Source organism: Cupressus sempervirens, chromosome 6 (genome assembly GCF_028749045.1).
Source record: "Cupressus sempervirens isolate cs-2001-9-10 chromosome 6, ASM2874904v1, whole genome shotgun sequence".
NCBI lineage: Eukaryota > Viridiplantae > Streptophyta > Pinopsida > Cupressales > Cupressaceae > Cupressus > Cupressus sempervirens.
This window is the reverse complement of record NC_143123.1, coordinates 1440799-1462136: the sequence shown is the minus strand read 5'-3', so window position 1 is coordinate 1462136 and position 21338 is coordinate 1440799. Positions and strand designations below refer to the sequence as shown.

The 21338-nt window shown below is 34.4% G+C and overlaps 1 protein-coding gene across 8 annotated transcripts in view; it reads right to left on the bottom strand.

Moving 5' to 3' along the window:
• Window positions 1-14628, bottom strand: part of URH2 (uridine-ribohydrolase 2) — a 59640-nt gene extending 45012 nt beyond the window's left edge. The window contains exons 1-2 of one of the 8 annotated variants that reach the window (XM_089786232.1): window positions 14375-14628; window positions 14168-14242 (exon numbers count right to left, since the gene is read on the bottom strand). In XM_089786232.1, the coding sequence (XP_089642358.1) occupies window positions 14168-14228 (61 nt within the window). In that variant the 5' untranslated portion in view covers window positions 14229-14242; window positions 14375-14628. Of the gene's footprint in view, window positions 1-14167 lie in introns of all 8 variants that reach the window. The other 7 variants (XM_089786238.1, XM_089786233.1, XM_089786236.1 and 4 more) reach the window with 7 other exon arrangements.
• Between the last annotated feature and the right edge of the window lie 6710 nt (window positions 14629-21338).

The window sequence follows — 21338 nt, the reverse complement described above, 5'->3', positions numbered from 1 at the left end:
AAAACTAGCAAATTATAACATTCCATTAACCTCTTCTAAAATAAAAATGAAAAGAAAATAAAAAGAGGGATTAATTAACTTGTATAAAACACACAAAAAGATGGGAACGATTAAACCTCCCCTTGGTTAAGCAATCATCATCTTTTACATGTTTTCAAATGATTCATTAACCTTTCTATTATATAACTATTTTTAAACTTGTAGATGGGATATTTTTCATATAAAAGAAACGCAAAGCAGGAGGAATCATAAACAATGAATTTTTTGACAGGATGCCTCATAAAGGTGACATCATATGAGATGTTGGCTTTATGAAGTATTTTTTTTTAGCAAGTATAGAACTCAAGGGATAGGAAAATCCTATTGAATGTTGGAGTTGTAAGTGAACATCAATAACTATGTATAAAAAGAAATGAAGGAGAAACGGGTCATGCAAACTATTTGACACAATCCATTAATGAAAGGTAGCTTCAGACCACCATGATCACAGGATATGTATAAGTTTCACAGATCGTAAAGATATTAAAAACTTCAAAGATCATGTGATTGGTAGAGGTGCTTGCAAATTCAACAAACCCCACCAACTCCCTCCTTACCCGCAGATTGCTATATATGCCAAATAAAACCAACAAGCACATTAATTGTTTGACTAAATGCCACATGGGGAAATGTGGTCTCATAAAACTTTATAACCTTGCATGGCTCTAATATATTTGATAGAATGCCACAAAAGCATGTCATCCTTCAAAATGCAATGAAAGTTGTGTATGTGTTGAATGAGAGTAAGAGAGGTTTTGTTTACTTTCAAGTAAATGCAATTGGCATCAATAGACCCAATGCAACAAGCTTTTTTGCAACTTACATTTGAAAGAAATGTTATGTAGTGTTGATGAACATATAACAGTCGTCTAGAAAATGTGGATGCCCAAAGGTGGTATGCAAACTATTTGACAGAAAGCCGACGGATATGCCAATGCACACAAATTGTTTAATATAATGCTTCGACAAGATACTATTTCAAAAAATTAAATGAAATGAATCTGAAATACGGAGTCGTGGTGGTTGTGCAGATTCTTTTTTGTCTAAAGATCATATGTAGACCCGCATTGAAGCAAGTGCTCGTCCATAACATGGAACCGCACAAGCATGTGTGCCTTGTGTAAAATCATCAAGAGTGTGCACATCATTATACAGATCTTGTTGAGCGGCATATGCTCTATTGTCAAGTTTTCTAGGAGATGATTTTTTGTACAAGTTTTAAAATTTAAAACAAGTGCAAGTGACAAATGTGGAGCCAAAACCCACAACTTTGTGGGAATATCTTCCCCCTTAGCACCCTAATGGAAGCTAAATCTGCAAAGTAATAAAGCTTTGAAACAGTGTATATATATTTACCCAAGCACAATGAAAGAAGATTTTTGTTAGATATTATAGATGGAAATGCTTTGTTAGACATGTAAGGAAAACTTGGAAGCATTGCCAAGCATGTAAACTTCTTCAACATAATGCTCCATGTCAATAAGCTGAATGAAATAGGTGCAGTGTAGAGATTCTCGATCCAACATTTGAACATGTCATTACACTAATAAACGTGTGCAAAATGGTGAAGCATAGGCAACACATTGAATGTGATACCCTATCTAGGTATCATTTACAACCCCTCAAAAAATGAAACCACAAAATAATGAACAGTAAATGCATGTAGTAGATTTTACTAGTTATTGAACCCAAACTAGCAATTTCACCAATATCATGGATTAAAACAACCTCAAATTTGTTATTGCATTATACATCAGCAATACAATAACTCTTATTACCACCCAAATCCAATCTTACAAACACAGACACAATTAGATTGGAAGTACTAAAAATCAAAGAAGCAAATAAGTACAAGTGAGACACCTGAAATGACACCTCCACTACGATGGGTTTTCATTAACCGTCTTCCAACTTGTGGGTTTTCATCCTCCAAGCGGGTTGAAAGCTGAAGCTTCTAATTAACTCTCCAAGAGAGCTCAATATCCAAATCAAATCCAAGCAAATATCCAAACATGTCCAAAATGAACACCTGAATGTCCTTTTATAACTATCCTATTGTCTCTTCATTTTCTCCCTGCTTGACTCTTTATATTTCTCCCTGTCTTATTATTCCACTTTTAATTAATGTCTCCATGTAATAGGAAAGTGCCATGATAAATAGTCTAAATGCATCTTTGGCATAAAAATGAACCAACTAAACTGAACTTGGAATTGCAAGTGTGATAGCTCGATGGAAAGTTCTCAATGAACCGGTTCGCATTCAATACTGGAATACCAAAATATAGACCCAAGTGAATCACTACAAATAGTAAGTGTATAACAAACCTGGCTAAAACACTCGGCCTGGCCTGAACTGCAAGCACCTAGACCAAAACCCACACTGATACCTCAAAGGTTTCCTGGTTAGCCCATGATAACATAGTGGAAAGAGGTAAGAACATGACAATAGTAATGAACCAGAAAAGGGGATATTACATCAAATTGTTTGATAATATGTCTTAAGAGACATTGATTCAAGTAAATAAGGGAAATGATTATAGAATGTAAGCAAAAGAAAGACAAAAAGCTATTTGACAACCTCGTTCAAGAGAGATGTGATCTCTTTAGATGTACCTAATCAAGTGCTCAAACAATGTATGAATACCCCTAAAATCCTACTGTAAGGGAGAGGGGTTCGTGAAATGTGTGTGGTGATAGTTAAGAGGTATGACGTCGAGATCACAACCTTTGACATTGTGCTCTTTGTTGCCATGTGATTTAAATCTTTGAATAAGGGTCTTGTGGATATATATGTAAACATGCTTAGTTTTTTACAAAATACCCCAATGGAAGGACAGAGTTTGAAAATCGGCAAACATACAAGTTTTCAATTAGTGAAACAAATTATTGATTTCAAACAAGATATTGATGCGACTGACACTAAAGGTGATTAGCTATCCTTGATAGACCCAATCTACAATGAGAAGATATAGTTGCCCCAATTACCACCAATAGATTGGCCGATCCCATAATGAAGGACTTGAAGGAAAGGACAACTAATGTAATTAAAAGCAATGAAAAATGGGTAAGAAAGAAAAGACTTGAAGCTACAACAAGTCACCCCCCAAGCAAAGAAAGTACCGTGGTAAAGAAAAATAACAACCAAGGTGCTTCTTCTTCTCCCATGCCACTAGAGCGTAGTTCGAGTAAAAAGGCACATTGGGCAATTTTTCAAGAAACAATGGAGGTGTTTAAGGTTTAAAACTAAGTAACCTTAACAAAGCATGCGAAGTTGATTTTGCAATAAGAAAAAGGACCAAGTTCCAAGGAGAAAGTGGTAAACATAATTCAAGGAGATGAAGAAACAATTACAAATAACATTCCTCAATAGCCTCCTAGCAAGAATGAGCAGATAATTCCCATCTTTGGAATTTTCGCATGTATTTGAAATGTCATTATTCAAAATAGAGAACCAATGAAAGGCCTTCATTTTGAAAGATATGGCTTGATTGGTTAAAGATACGTTGATCAAATTATCATGGTCCCAAAGTGGTTGATAACCTCACACAAGAGAACTGATACAAAGCCGAGTGGCAAGCACATTAGGCATCCAAGTTGATGGTCCTTGGCCTAACTAGATTTAATGGTAACAATGTATGTAGGCGGTCTTGAAGCTTGGGATGAAAAAGTCATAATTACAAAGGAAAATTTTTGGATACAAGTATATCATCTTCATTTTCGACTCCTCATTCCTATAACAACGTTTTCTAAGAAATATTGGTGATATAAGTGGTGGCAGCTACAATCAACACACCAATTTGACTTTTGGAAGGCAATGCAAAAAGGCATTCCTTGGTGAATGCTCTGACAAGCATTGAAAGGATTTTTAAGGCAAGTCATTGCTTGGTCCTACATGCCTTTAGGATGACTTATGCCTAAAGTACATATGGACCAACCACTCGCACATGATGAAGTCAATACAATGTCACTGCAAATATAGACATCTAAACCATATAGACTTCCAAACAAAAGAATACAACATAGAGGCATTGAAACCATAATACATTATTATCTATCAAACACCATATCATCTTATGATTACAAAATACATTCTTGTCTTCCTCTACACTGTAGTATTACACTAAATATGTACTTATCTTTGCCTGCTTTGAAGGTTCACTACACAAATCCTCAACTCCAAGAATAACAGTCTTTCGGACCACAAAGCCAAAGCAAACCCAAGCTTAAACTCCTCTGGAACACTTTCCAATAATAGAAAGTCTTCTTGACCACAAATCTTGAATAGACACAAACTCAAACTCCTCCGAGACACTATGTTTGACATTGATCACAAACAACAACCAGTCCCTAACTAAAAAGCTTGAGCAAAAGAAAACCAAACTCCTCTACAACACTATATTTGACATTAATGACAACAGATAACAAATTATTTATTTCTAACAATCTCCCCCTTTGTCATTGATGGAAAACAACTACCAAAAATGTTAGCTCCCCCTACTGTAGTTAAAAAAATTCTCTATCTTTCTCCCCTTTGTCATCAAGGACAAAGGCTAAAAACCAATCTATCATTGCACAACTCTAATAACCTAGCACCAACATCAATCCAAAATAAATTTGAGTTAGAGCTCCCCTTGGATAGATGCATTATCTTGATGCACAAAGCTAGATAAAGAAAGAGGTGACAATCGTAAGCAATTCTGGAGAAGTACAAAAGAATCTTGATCATATGATGAAGCATATTTCCAGCAACATTAATAATCGGAGCAAAGAAGCTCTCTGATTACGTTTTTCTCATTATCTTATCCTTATCTTTGTTTTTCCCTCGACCTGCCATAATTAGTCCTTGCAATATATGACTTCAAACTCAATCTTATCTATGTAGCAGAAAATCTTATTCTCTTTTAACGAATCATCAACTTTAGTAGAGAAACAATCCTATAACTTATCGATTCATCAAGAGGACTTATAATTCATAGCACTGTCATTCAAATGTACCTTAATTTGTGATCCAACTGACACATCATATTTCTAGTCCATACTTGAACATATCTTAGAATAAACAAATTCTAACACCATCAACCAACAAACTTTTCCAGACCACAAAACATATACATTATCTTCAAAGAAGTACTCGTACCTTATTTTCACGGTGAGAAAATATCAAGCATTTAGTCTTAACGAGGAAACAATTGAAAACTTCCCCTCAAAACATATAGTCAAGTCATTTAACAGAGGAGGAAACAAAATCTGGAATGAATATCAAACCACCATTAGAAACCTCCTCCGTATTCCACAAAAAATATATCTCATTCCTTTTTTTGAGTCTTCTACAATCGTCAAACAATCACCCTACTCTTTAACATGATTGTGGAACATAGCAATTTGTCATGTTATGTTGCATCTATAACAAACCAGACCATCCTTGCAATATATCTTGTCTTGCTACATTTATAGCAAATCAAACCACCTGTGTTCATTTAAGTAGTTACATGATTCCTGACATTGATAATTATACTACATTCAAGTTTTCTATGTCCATATCCATTGCAACCATAGCAGTATCCACTGAAGTTCTTGATATCTTTGTTCACATTAATTCTACTGTAATTCACTTTACTTCTACATTGAATTTCCTTGTGCCCTAACTTATTAAAATGATAGCATCTTCCATTGAAAATATGATTCCTTCCCAAACTTCTACCCCTTAACTTTGTGTTCTACGCTTTTGGAATAAAGATAGATACCAACCAAGGAAGAGTACCTAGAAATAATAGAAGGAGATCTTTGATTCTTCATCCTCTTTTTGTCCTTTTCTTGCACTAAATTCTCGTTGTTGTTCTTTTGCTTCTGGTCTACTAGTTTCTTATCTTCCAACAACTTCCAGTTAACCATGTTCTTTTTGTCTTTGGCCTGATTTGGATCTGCCATATATTTCTTATCTTCTACTATCTACTTCTGACTTATCATGCTTTTTTTGTCTTCTTCTAGCTTTTGGTCAACCATGTCCATATTATCTTCCTCTTGCTTGTGGTCTACTATAAGTTAATCAACTTCCTTTTTGTCTTCTTTTTGCATCCAATTAACTATTGCTTCTAGTCTACCATGTCCTTATTGTTTTCCTCTTGCCTCTATTATATCATAGTCCATTTAGCCTTCACCGGATCTTCCAATTCGACCTTACTTTCCTTGCTATGCTTTGACAGAGAGGATTCCACTTTGTCTTGATTAAGTTAGATTTCTAAATCATCTCCCCATCTACCATTGAATTGAGTTAAAAAAGCATAGATTCTCACATTTATCTTCAATACAAGTTTTACAAGTTTGTTTCTTTCTAATTGTACAACCATCACTTTTGAACATAACTTCATAACCCTTTTTGCATATTTGACTAACAATTAACAAGTTATGTTTCAAACCTTCAATATAGTAAACATCATTAATTCTATGTGGACCATCAATGCAGATGTTTCCTATGCCTTCAATTTGAGCACTTCCTTCTTCTCCAAATCTGATTGTTCCACCACCATAATATTTTTTTAAGCAGAAGGCATTTAGCCTATATACATTTGAATATATAAACATTTACAAAATACAAAATTAGATAATGTTGGCTCTTGCTAGCAAGAAAAATGAACATGAAGACTTGATCTAACATAGTGTATCATCCCCATATTGATATTTGATCATTTATAATGTGGCATTCCAAACCTATTATTCAACCTAAAACTCAAATGAACTATATATACAAAGACTGTAAATATATCATGTACTAACTAAACCCCCCATTTATAAAAAGAAACATGACTGCAATAACCTTTTACTCTTCCACTACATCAATCTAGATATCATGCTCACCCAATTGTTCCTGAAACTCACTCATTGCAGATTGTGTAAAAAGGGGAATGTTGAGACTTGGTTGCTGAGCATGTTAAGGTTGATGAGAGGACTGATACTACCTCGAGCAATCACTTTTCAATCACCGTGAATGGCCTAACCTAGAGGATTCAGTGCAACATTTGAAATTAGTTCTTTATGATCATGTACAAGCATCATCAGTAATGCATTTACCTTCCTTTGTATCCTTTTCGTGAGTTCATCACCCACGGCTACAAAATTCCTATAAAGCTTGTTGAAGGTGACTGGAATTTTGCATCTCCAAAGTCTGTTTAATGGCATTATACACTATAACAAATGTAGTCTGATTCAGGAGAAAATGTCTTCGAAACAAACCCCCAATTTGTCCTTGTCCATGATTGCACTGTTGCGAGTTATATTATTTTACAGGAACGCCTCTTTAACAACTTTCATGGAAATTTGCTAAACGATGGAAACAATCAAAAAAGGTCAAAGGCATTTGAAAGAAAAATCTATATTAATTAAGATAGAAAAATTACCCTTATGTTCCTCCCAATAATTTATTTCACACTTTCTTTACACTCGAAGCAGTAACATTTTCCCAAGTTGTTCATCTTCAATGGCCCTAGAGAATGATAGCTCACAATTGTTAACTAGTACCCATATCCATAGTTGCACAGTCAATAATCCATTTGCACTCTGCCACAAATCCTGTAATTCTAAGAGAATGTGTTGATTTCACCCTCTTCCTCTAAAGAATGTAGTGGATGCATAGCCTGCTTTTGCCAAACGCTACTAAAATTATCAATAAACATTGGTTGAAATTCAAAGAAGTCTGGAGTCTGATTAAATATTCCTTGTACACATGAATGAAGTGAAACAATGTAGTGCACCATGCCACCGTAAAGCAATGCAAGGTCTCACACGCAACAATTAGACAACTTGTCCCTGTGTGAAATATTTTGTACTGAGAATTGTCTACATTCAAAGAAAATAATGTTAGCATTTAAAACATATCATCGGCTTGGATGTAGGAGATCTTTCCACTTTAGATGTCGCTTTTCACATGTGGCAGCTGAAATGCGTACTAAATACACTTGGGAGTCATGAAATTTTCTTTGCAAATGTAATGTGTATTGGATTTCTCATACCCTTTGTGAATGCAATTAATCAAGAACTGATCCCCTCATGATTATCCTCTATTAAATCTTTATCACTTGAGCACTCCATAATTTACTTGTCTATGCCAAGTACCCACTATTTATTTGTGACGCATTTGCATGATTCCATGTAGTGTATTTAAATTTATCCCTGCTTAGTTGCTCGTCACCAAATTTCTGCTAAGTTGGGAGATGTCTCCACCTGGACCCCATCATCTGTAATGATTAATTCTTCCTGAATCAAATTTTAGTAGGCATGAGTTATGATTATTATAGGGTAGTTGGCATTCTTCTAAAAGGAAAATTTGGGATGTAACTCTTAACATTTAAATTTCATTAAAACAACATGCACACTTCTGTGCATCACTATTTTTTACCAGGTTTGGAAAGTTGCTAGAGTAATGATCACATTCCATAATGTCAACTTCTTGCCTTTGAGACCTTGTGTTTGCTAGTTGGTCTGCTAACCTATTCAATTCTCTTTATTCATATGATAATTGAATTGATAAAATTGTATCTAGTAATCCCCACATTTTCTGTACCACATTTTATATGACAATTGTAACATGATCTTTCTTTACAAGCATTTATGACTAATAACGAGACTTCTTGTCCATGTACTTTAGATGAACCCACTTTCTTAACAAGCAATAAACTGTGCAAGAAAGCCATTAATTCAGGCTTCAGTTATATTATTTGTACTTGGAGGAAGAGCAATTGACTTAGCTACTTTCAACTCCCCTAAATGATCTCGATTACAAATCCCAACACCAAACTCACCTGGATTTCCTCTCAATGCACTATCAAAATTTAGTTTAAAGAAGTCTGCAGTCGAAGGCTTCCATTTGACCCTACTTCTACTTACCTTTATATCTCATGGGGGAGTTACATACTACCTTTAAAAGATGGGCATAGATTTTTTCTTCAGAATGGTATCATCCCATGTAGTGAAAAGTGAACTGCACTTTTTATGACTTTGGACATTTGCATTGACTACCACTGAAACTGAATTTTCAATTACCCCAAAATCTTATTTTATCTCCTGACATAATTTGAACACCCAGAATCTACAATCCATTTATCTACAACAACTTCAGCATGTAAAGCAATCTACTCCCTTTTTGAGAAAGAGAGAAGAATAAAGATTCCTCAATTATTTCATTAGTATCTTCATCTTCAAAGAAGTATAAGCTCTTCTTACCTCTACCTTCGAAATTAAATTTCATTCTGAAATCTCCTTTCTATTGATTGCCTTTTCTATCTTCATCTTCTAAATCACTATAATTATCCTTATACTCGCAATCATTAGCAAAATGTCCTACCCTTCCATAATTGAAACACTTAAAAAAGTAACATACCTTTGTGTCCAGTGGTACCTCCCTTGAATCTTAGTGAAAGATATGCTTCATTATCCTCTATCATCTTGCATGCTCTCCAATTCAGCATCTCCAACAGCTTTAAATATTGTTTCTCTTTTTTCTTTCAACTTCTGCAAGTTCAAATGCAGAAAGTGACCCAAAGAGCTGATCAATGGAATATTTACTCCAATTATTGCTCTCCCTTATTGAACATGCCATTGGTATGAACTCCTTTGGTAGGGTTAATAAGATCTTGAGAATAATATCAGTATCTTCAAGATGTCCACTGACAACTCTAATTCTATCAGCAACATCAGTAACAATATAAATGTAGCTTTCAACACTCTCATCTTCCACTTTTCTCAAAACTTCATACTTGTGTTTGAGATTCATCAGTCTTGCTTGTTTTATCTTCAAATCTCTTTCATACACCAGCACCAGCTTATCTCAAGTCTCTTCCGCACCTTTCAGCCTTTCACTCTCCCAAAAGTTGTGTCACACAAATTACTAAAAAGGGATTGCTCTTGCCTTCACATCTGCTTCTTTCTGTCTTTCTTCTTTAGTAGTCAAAGCTCTTCCAAAAGGAGGATAAAAATCAGTTTAAATTACCTCCCAAATACCATTCTGTAATGTTCCAGATATGCTTCCATCTTGTCCTTCCAACATGCAAAATTTATGCCATCAAATAATGGTGGCTGAAAGTGTAAAGTTTGTGCCAACTTGGATTTGCCTCAAGCAGTTCAGCTTCTTCTAGAGGAACCTTCCTCTAATATCAATTGATAAACACACTCTGAATACTGAGAGTTGGGGGTGGGGTAAATCAACAAAACAGAACTTCAATAATTAACTTAAAGTATTCAGGTAAAGAACAGAACCAGTAAGACAAGAACACCAAGATACGTGGAAAACCCAGACTGGGAAAAACCATGGTGAGCACTTCCTCACAAAGAAAATTCACTGATGTATATAATCTGATTATAAAAGCTCACTGCTTCAGACTAGCAGCTAGAAGGCTCATTGCCTATACAACAATAAATGTAAATAAGAAGATTCACTACCTTACAATACAAATAGAAGCTCACTGCTCCAAACTTAGGCTCACTACCAAAGTAGCAAGATACAACAACTCAAGTACCAAAAACTCACAGTCTTAAAGCACATACACTTCTTCAAAGTAGATAAAAAACCCTCCTGATAATGTAGCCCATGTGCAAATCACTGTTCACCCTTAGCAGCAAACTATTATTGCCTGTCCTTCACTGCCGCTGCCACTGAATTGTGCTTTGCTGACTGTTGAACAGGTTTGCACACTTCATTTGTTTCGCACCTTACACTTACATTTTGCCAAAGCACCAACAGTCCTTATATTCATGATAGATCATTGGAGATTACAACAAGGTCAACCAAGCCAAAAGATATTACAAATAAGTTTTCATGTCAACCAAAGCAATAGCAAAATGCAAATAAGCCCAAAGCCAAAAGCATCTGAACTGAGGACCTAGACGGATAAGAGATAAACATTAAATGAATAGGTCCCATTAGCATGAACCCATCCAAATAAGAGATAAGCATTAAGTACAAGACTGAGACCTAAATTTGATACTTCAACAATTGATAGAAAAAAAATCCCAACCTAAATCTGAAAGCATGATCCTTCACAGGAGATAGACAGACTAAGAACACGCTAAACATATCCCACTGCTAGATCCACAATAACCGGAACAACCAAAGATAATTAAAACACGTAGAACCAAACTGCCAACTTGCTAGTTCTAACTAGACCTCCACATGTTATGGAGTGATCCATATGCTACAACATAAGCCATGTCAACATGTTGCATCAGAAGCCATGTCAGGAATTGCCTCAACATATTTTTGGATCTGAACAACACCTGAAGAGAACTACAGCACAGAATGACATGATCGCTAGAACACTAGGAATGCATTCCTAACCACTAGAGAATGCCACAACCAAGACCAAAACCTGAATCCACTTATATGAATAGCAGCACATCTTCAACCCTGATTTTGGAACATAGACACTCTAGAAAGACAAATAATTGCAACTGTAAAACTGCTATCTGCTTTGCAACACAATACCACTGCAACTAAACTATAGATATCCAGACCATACAAACTTTCAGATAGAAGAATATAATACAAAGACATTAAAGAACATCATCATCTTATGATCACAAGATACATACTTATCTTCCACTGTACTATATATGTACTTGTCATCCACTTCTCTAAAGGTTCAGTACACAAACCCTCAGCTCAAAGATAGCAATCTTCTAAACCACAAAGCCTGAGCAAACACAAGCTCAAACTCCTATGGAACACTCTCCAAAAACAGCAATTATTCCAAACCACAAAACTTGAGAAGACACAAACTCGAACTCCTAGAAAACACTATGTTTGACATCAATGACAACAGACAACCAATCATATATTTCTAACAGCGTGCGCACGTGCCCCTCTATGTACGTGTGGGTGGGTGGGTGTGAGTGGAATGTGTGAGAAAAGATTTTTGTTTGTAACCTTTTTGCTTTGTCAAACAAAAAATTCTCAACATTTTGTAAATATTTTTTGGAGAGAAGAACCTCGAGATTCTGAAAAGCTATTCAACACTAAAACAATGTAAACATAGTTAAAGGGAACAAACAAAAGCAATTAAACATTAGGCAAACCCAAAGCAGTATTGAACCCAAAACTGAACCCCTGTGTGTGTGCACTCAAGCCAGACCTTAGGCAAGCCCAAAACAATCTGAACCCAAACCTGAACCCCTATGTGTGTGTATGTGCACTCAAGCCAAACCTTAGGGAAACCCAAAGCAGTTCTGAACCCGAACTTGAACTCCTCTATGCACATGCTCAAGCAAGACCTTAGGAAATGTCAAAACAGTCAAAACAGTCTGGAACCCAAATCTGAACCCCTCTGTGTGTATCAGTGTGTGCGTGTGAGTGTGTGTGAATAGATCTTCATTTATAAGCTTTCTGCTACCTCAAATAGAATATTTCCAAACTTTTTGGTAAATGACTTTGTAAAGGAGAAGAACCCAAGATTTTGAGAAGGTATCCAACACTAAAACAATGTGAACATAGTTAGTGGGAACAAACCAAAAGCAGTTAAACCTCAAGTGATACAATCAATGTGTATCATCTGTGCTCCGTAGTGCAAAGATCCACTCAAAACATTTAGAACTCAATTTCCTCACCAACACAAGGACACAATAGATTGTTTCATTTCTTATTTCTAGATAAAATATATAAACATCAGCGTATTTTAACCTTAAGCGCCCAGTTGAACCCAATGCTCAATCCCTCCACTTCAAATTCAATACCATAATCAAGCCTCTTTGTCAAATACCCTTAGTTTATGGACCTCTGCTGCCATAATCAGAGGCATTGATCCTAAATCTTCTTAGCCAGCTATTTTATACAAGTTGCATTTTATGAAATTATTATAACTCAGAAATTAAAGCCAGCAATTGTAATTTCCTTTTTATTTTTGACTAAATGGAACAATTCCAAATTTTGCTCGCTTCTTCCATTTTTGAACAATATGCCAAAATACCTGAACCTTAAAATTCAAAATAGTTTTTACTGCAAAAAAGTAGTTTAAATAGGTGTAATGTTGAGCAGTCCAGGTAGTCCAACTCAACAACAACAGTATGCTGCTATTTCGTACTCATAATCTTATGTACAGAGCCTACAGCACAATGCTACTGGCATAGGTTTCATAATAGATGTCAGAAGATGTAAGATCTAGATCGAATCTCAGAGGGCTGAGAATTCCAAATTGCGTTGTTAGAGTATTTTGACTTCCAAGAGCATAGCCCCATAAGAATTTATTAACAAATCCGAATAAAAGTACCCACCATCCCAATGTATCTGTTTGAAGGATAATAGTAATCTGAACCACAACAAGAATATTCAAATACATGAACGTCTATCGCTGAGGTTTATAAGCCAAGTACAAATTGAAATATTTCCTTAAATACACATTTTTAATTTGACACGTTTCCAGCCAATTACAAATATAGTTACATTCACAACCTAATATAGATATGATTCTTGCCTAAGGCCTGTGATTCAGCAATAAAACCTAAGCAGTTAACTTCTGCGTCATTAAATCAAAGGTTTGAGTTATACTGGTGACTTCCAAATAACCATGGGAACCAATATGGCCATAACCATTCGTTCTACAAGAAAACAAAACTAGCTCCTGAAAAAACTATTCGGAAATCTTGTATCAACTTATCAGATCAAAAGTGGATCCTGGAGCTATGTGAATTCCCAATACCCAGGATGGACATAATCCCTCATTAACTAAGAACAAAAAATCTTCTGAGAAAACTATGTGAAAATTTATCTGGCAACTTATCGCATCACACATGGATTATTAAGGGTAATTTTAAGTTTTGAAAACATTATCTTCTTGATTCGTTACCTACTTTAGACATTTATATTAACTAACCTGTTCATTTATTTTTTTTATTGTATTGTGTTTAAGAACATTGACGATTTCAAACGCTTTGAAGAAATTTTCTTTTAAAAATTTATAGCACAAAAAACTGAAGTCCATTCATCCAGTTTAAATCTTGATTGCAATCTGAAACGTTTTTAAGAAATTTCCTTTAAAAATTCCGCAGAAACGTGTGCTCTTAATTAATCACCTAGTTTATGTCATAATTACGCTAATTTATCCGTTGAGATTCAGAGCACGGTTTAGGAAATGAATGCAATTATTACCTATTCCAGGATCGGTGTCGATTATGATTTTCTTTCTCTTTTCCTCTGTCAACTCGCCCATTGATCTTCCTGCAACTGTAAAAGCAAAAGTTTGAGAGCAGAAATTGGGTATCACAAGGGAATTGAAGGCTGAATAAATTTGGCATAGTAAGCGCACTGGTGAATTATAGACAGAATAAAGTAAAATCTTTGCCACTTTGGACGAACGTGAGAGAATATGTCATCTACATGCAGACAAAGTCGATAGTTATGGTTGCTGAATCGTCGGCGCGAGGTATAATAGATTAGAATATAATGCAATGCAAGTGAGATAAAAATCGATATTGCTTCATCGGTGGAGCACACTATAATAGAATAGAATATAATAAAAGCATATAGGCCTATTAGCACTTACGTCTGTGGGAAAATGATGGGGTTCGTGTAAATTGGGGAATTTAGAAAGTGATGAAAGGAAGTTGTGTAATTGGTGCACAATTTTAAAACTGTAATGTCTAAATATGAGAAGGGTGGGAAAAAAGGGCAACATCAATTAAATTGTTAGGTCAATTACAAAAGTTACTTAATAATTTATTTATTTTCAATATATTGAAGTTTTAATTTTGAGAGGTAGTGCAATATCATAGGTAATAAATAATTGTATTTATGGCATAATTTATTTAATTGGACAATTTACAAAATTGTTTAGCAAACATCTTTGAGAACAAAGTGATAAGACTTGTGTGTTGCAAAGTGATTTTTTGTCTTTTAATTGTAAAATTGAAGAAGGGCATAAAAACATAAAATTTAAGCATTTAGGGTATGAACATCTTAATGGGTTAGAATGCATAGGTGGTGAAATGAGCAATACAAAAATGAGTTGTATGGATCTGAATGAATCTTGTAGAATGGTAGAACATCTAAAGCAAAATGGAATTGCTAAAAATTGGTAGAGAGTGGATTAACTAAAGCAAGAGGATTATCATTAGTTGTACAATGTGTGGAATTGGTAATCGAATGCATAAATAGATATGATATGAAAATAGGGACGATCAAAATATATGATGGTCAAGTTGTACTTAGTCTAGATCGAGCAAATATTGAGATATCTCATCTCCACAAGAAGGGTCAATATGCAGTTTTGTGTTTTAATAATGTGATTGTAACAATAAAAAGAGAATGTACACAAATATCATTGCCACATAATGATTTTCACCCCCTAAAGACAAGACAATGCAAGTTAACTTGTATAATATATAAGAGTTTTATTAGACTAGAAATGGTCAAAACTTTTGTTTTGTTAGATATACACTTAGAGGTGATGATGATGCCCTTAACCTAGATGAGTGGATGTTTTTCTTTGTTTATGTAATTTGTGGGGGGTTAAATACTTGGTTGGGATGATTTAATCTAAGTGGTCATTTGCATGAGGTGTTCTACCGTTAGGAACAACACTCATTAGAGATTTTTCTTTGTAAGTCCTTGCAAACTTGTTCTTTGGTACTTCACCAATGTCACACAATCCAATAACCTTCTTCGTATCCTTCTCTCTCAACATATGACAATTGTTGAGCAATGAAAAGGTATTGTGAAAGTGACTTATTACCATTCTCATCCAATTATTAACTCCACAAAACTTTGGAAATTTGTTGAACACGTCTAGCTTCTTGTCCACCAAAATTGGATATTCTAGTTTCACTCTTCCATCGTTGGTTGACAATTTTTTTCCCAAATATCCAATAGCTTGTATTGATTGAATTCATCCAGTTTGCACATGAGATAAATTTTTACATCCTCAGTCAAAACTACCTCATGAGGAATCAGAGACAAACAACTTTACATAACCTTCTCAACTAAAATATTAGGGTGTAGTTTGAATATCGATTGTGGCTCATGGAATTTGTCTACCAACGTACAAGTAAATTGTCTAATCATTCCAAGGAAGTATTGACAGCTCATGAGATTTATCTGCCAACATAGAAGTAAATTATTGTTGAGAGTATGAGTGTTGCACACATTGCATTATATTATTATATTGTATTATTTTATTTTATTATGTAATGTTGCACCTATGATCATCTAGATGGACGTGTAACATGGATTCCCATGGACTATCATTGATGAGTTGCATCATAACATTTTGATAATATTTGATGTAATTATTTAATATTAGGGAAAATAATTAAACGTGGGTCAATACATGGGTTAGATAGCACATGTTTAGCACATGGCTTATGTAATACCACTTGGTGGTTTTGTGGAACCTTGCTATTATAAAAGCAACCACAATGTTATTTGTAGAGGCAAAGTGAAAAAGCAAAGTCGAGCAAGTCAAGGCGAGACAAGTTAGCAAAGGGAGCATTTGTGAAGGATGGAAGCATGGCACGGGATGTGTGGTTTGATGCTTGTTCACATGGATTGCTTGGTTGTGGCTATGGCTTTGAAGGCCATGGTTGTATTGCAATGATATTTTTGTTGAATAATGCATGGTGATGGATTCTTTTGGAGGTTGGGGTTTTTTTTTTTTTTTTTTTTCCCTCGGTGAGGGTTTCCTAAGGTATATCTTGTGTGACATTTTTGTGGATATCTCTTGCATGTGGATTTTTAAGTGTTTATTTGTTTTAGACTTACTATGAATTATGTCCAACAATCGTAATATTTTTGGTTGTAAGTTTCCTTACAAGCGGTGTCAAAGTTATGGTTTTGTTGTTATAGCCATAGATTAAATCCATAAGAATGCATGAAAGAATAATTAAAGGGAAAGATAGATTAATTTTGTAGGTTGTTTATTATAGATCTAAGAGTTTTATGTTTGTTGTTATGATGGGATGTTGGCAATTTTTGGGCATGTGAAATTCTTGGTGAAAAGGGTTTTGTGGATGTTTCATTTAAATGAGGGTTACAAGAGGAAGCTTGTAGTAATGACCTCCTGGGGAAAAAAAAACCTCACCATTGGATTTGGGTTGGTTTTTCCATAAATTTTTATATATTATATGCCCTAGTTTGTGTTAGAAAGTAAAGTTTGCCAAGATAATTGAAAGGGGGGTTGTGGGGGGGAGTGAACTAGTTATGTAATTAAAACAACTCTCAATATCCTTATTAATTTCAAAGTTTATGTAAACAATAGATGCAACTGCCATAGAAGAATAATCATATGCAATAACATCATATCTGTTAACTGTGGAAACCCTTGATCAAAGGGAAAACCTCAGTGGAGATGGTACCCACAAGATGATGCACTAATATTGAAGTTCCTTGTGAAAGGATGGACCTTTTTAGGAGTCAATGAAATACATTCAGTGCATATCAATCCTTGTTAGGAGACTTTGAATCCATGTTAGGAGATTCCAACTGAGTTAGGAGTTGTGTCAACCCTATCAGGAGTTGAAAGGAAGACAAAAGGACCCACTATCCAAACAACTTCAATACTATCCTCACTGAATAATACAATGGTACATCATCATTGTCCAACAATAACTTCTTTCTTAGATATAGTTCCTTGTTAGTTCATTGTGTTAATTACACCAATCACTTCTCTAATTTGAAAGAAATAATTTGCATGTACAAGTTTGCACAATACAATATCTCATTGATTACACAATATCCACACTAGACAATTACAACCAAGAAAATCATCCTTCCTTTTTAACAAGTCCTAGAACAAATTATTGAGTAGGCATTGAGGCTTTCCCAATTTACAATAATAATAGACAACCAACTTAAGATATTACATTTATGTGTTAAATTACAATATTACATTATTACATTACAATATTATACCATTTTCATAATTATACTCAAATTGTCGGCTCACCGTCTTCATAAATCTTCACTCGATGCTCATTTGGATGTGTGTGATTAAACCACAACATCTTCATAATGTCTTCTAGCTCTGTCCAAGTCCGCTTAATCAAATTATATTTCTGTTAGGATATACAATCCAAACAATAGCAATTGCTTCTCATAAACTTTGTTAGAATGTTGTCATCACCAAAACCATAATAATTCTTTGTAGTCTTCATATTTTTGTATGTGCTCATAACTGTAGCATCTAGAAACATTGTAGAATATATCCTTAATTTTTCATAAGCTCATCTTCATTCCTCAAACCACAAAGTCAATCTTTGTTTGTTGCTCTGACAGTCTTCATAGAATAACCAATATGTTGACATCAATGACAAACTCTATCATGAATGCATTACAAAACCTCTAAATCATGTCTCCAATAATGCTAGGATACTACTTCATAACAATACCATCAACATTCATGCTAATAATCTCTCCCTTTGGCATTCATAGAAACATAGATGAAAAACATCTAAGTTCCATGAATACCAAATGTCTTTGCTGTAATTGCTCCCCAATTCATGTTGTCCATGAATGTTATTTTTTATGTAATCATTATGCATAAGGAAGGTGTTAATCTCCCCCATACATCGACATCTTTTCAAATCCTCTTCATCAATTAAATCTTCAAATCCTCTTCATCAATCTTTTCAAATCATCTTCATCAATCAAAACTCTACTTTAGGAACATCTCTCCCATTGACATTAGTCAACATATAATCATTTTTTATTTTCTCCAAACATACATATCAGAGGATTTTTCATGGGTTACTCTCCCCCATTGATATTAATCAATATACAAGGATGTTTTTCATGCATTACTCTCTCCCATTGACATCAATGAAAAAGGCATCATTATATCAATTATCTTTGTAAGATCTGCAATAAGTTCAAGTGTCCAAAGAAACTATTAAGTATCAGTTACCAAGAGTCCTTAATGACTCATCTCAATCATAAATACTCCCCCATAGAGGAAGCATCAAGCATCTAGTCTACATAAAAGAAGTAGTGCTTTATTACCACAGGACTGATGCAATCTCTACATCAACTACTCAAAAGTAGGTTGGGACATAACCCAAAGCATACCTCTTAAGTAGTCAAATGTGTCCTTCGACAAAGGTTTTGTAAATATATTTTCTATTTGCTCCTTTGTGTTAACATAATCCAATCTAGTCCATTTCTCTGCAACTTTATCTCTCTAAAAGTGATATTTAATAGATGTATGCTTTGTCTTTGAATGTAATATTAGATTCTTTAACATACTCATTATACTTGTGTTATCACAATGTATGATAACATGCTCTGTAAACTCAATCCCAATATTTTTCAATATTTGTTTCATCCATATAATCTGATTACAATTGTTTGTTGTTGCTACATACTCTACTTCTATTGTACTCTATGAAATACAATCCTATTTCTTTCTTAGCCAAGAAACCAATCTTCATCCCAAGAAGAATGCTCCACCACTAGTACTCTTTCTATCATCTACACTTCCTGTCCAATCCACATTAGTATATGCACAACAAGTATAGTCATTTGATCTATCATATCACAATCCATAATCAAATGCACCCTTCAAATATCTAAAAAATTTCTTTACTATTGCATAATGTGACTCTTTAGGATCTTCCTGAAATCTTGCCACAATTCCAACTCCATTAGATATATCAGGTCTAGTGTGCATCAAATATTGCAATCCACTAATCATAGATCAACACGTTCTATGACTAATTACCATAGGTGTTCCAACTAGTTTACTACTTTTCAAACCAAATATCTTCAACAAGTCTTTAAGATACTGAGTTTGTGATATGAAAATACCATCTTTATTCTGAACAATCTGTAATCCTAAGAAATACTTAATCTCACCAATGATACTCATCTCAAACTCTTTCCTCATTTCCTCCACAAATGCTTCACTTGCTTCATCATCTCCTCCAAAGATTATGTCATCCACAAATACCTCAAAAATTAGTAAGCCATTGTCAACCTTTTTCAAATATAAATTTCTATTAGCATTACCTTTTACAAATCCCAAACTTATCAGATACTTATCCAATCTCACATACTAGGCTCTAGGTTCTTGTTTCAATCCACACAATACTTTCTTCAATTTGCAAACCATATCCCCTTTACCTATCAAAGGAAAACCATTATTTTTCTCAATGTATACCTCTTCTTCTAGTTCACCATTTAGAAAAGCTGATTTAACATCCATTTGATATATTTTAATTTTTTTGTTAGTTGCATATGCTAAAAACATTCTTACTACTGTTATTCTAGCAACAAATGCAAATATTTCCTCAAAATCAATATCTTCTTGTTGTGAATATCCTTTATATACCAATCTTGCTTTGTTTCTTACAACCTCACCTTGTTCATTAATACCCACTTAGTTCTAATAGCATTCTTATCCTTAGGTTTTGGAACCAATTCTCGTGTATTATTTTTCTCAATCTTCTCTAGTTCTTCTTTCATAGCTTTGATCCAAAAATCATCTTTACTAGCTTCATTAGCACTTTTAGGTTCAACATGAAAAATCAAACATAGTTCTCCATATACCTTATTTCTTGTCACAACTCATCCATCTTTTCTACCAAAAATCTGATCAGCGGGGTGGTTCTTGATCAAGTTTATGTTTGGTGTCACCACTTCAATTGTAACTTCAACTCCAGGTTTAGCTCTAGGATCTTCTCTTTTTTATTCTCTCTTAATTTCATTTGGAAAATTAGTGTCAATCTCATTAAATAGTTCATGTTCAACATTTTCTCTTTTGGGCCTTCAATTAGTCTCTTTATCAAAATTGTAATCAAGTATCCTTTCCTAAATTCTAAACTTCTTATCAACTCTCACATTTGCGCTCTCAACAATAGCCTTAGTTCTCTAATTAAAACATCTATATGCCTTAATTTTCAATGAATATCCAAGAAACATACCTTCATTGCTTCTTGTTCATCAAGCTTTCCAATATCATCGTCTCTCTTCATGTAATGTTTACCTCCAAAGATTCTAAAATACTTGAATGAGGGCATATGTCCAAACCAAATTTCATAGGGTGTCTTACCAATGCCTTGTTTGTTTTGTACTACATTCATAGTGTGTACTTTTGTATTCACCACTTCTCTCCAAAAGATCTTAGATACATTTTTCTCAAACATCATCACTCTTGCTTCCTCTATCACTTTTATGTTCCTTCTTTCTGCTATCCCATTTTGTTTAGGTGTTTTAGGGGCTGAAAGTTGTCTCTTTATACCATTATCTTCACAAAAATTGTTAAAATCATTTAAAGTAAACTCTCATCCTCTATCAGATCTCAGACATCTAATCTTCAAACTAGAATCATTCT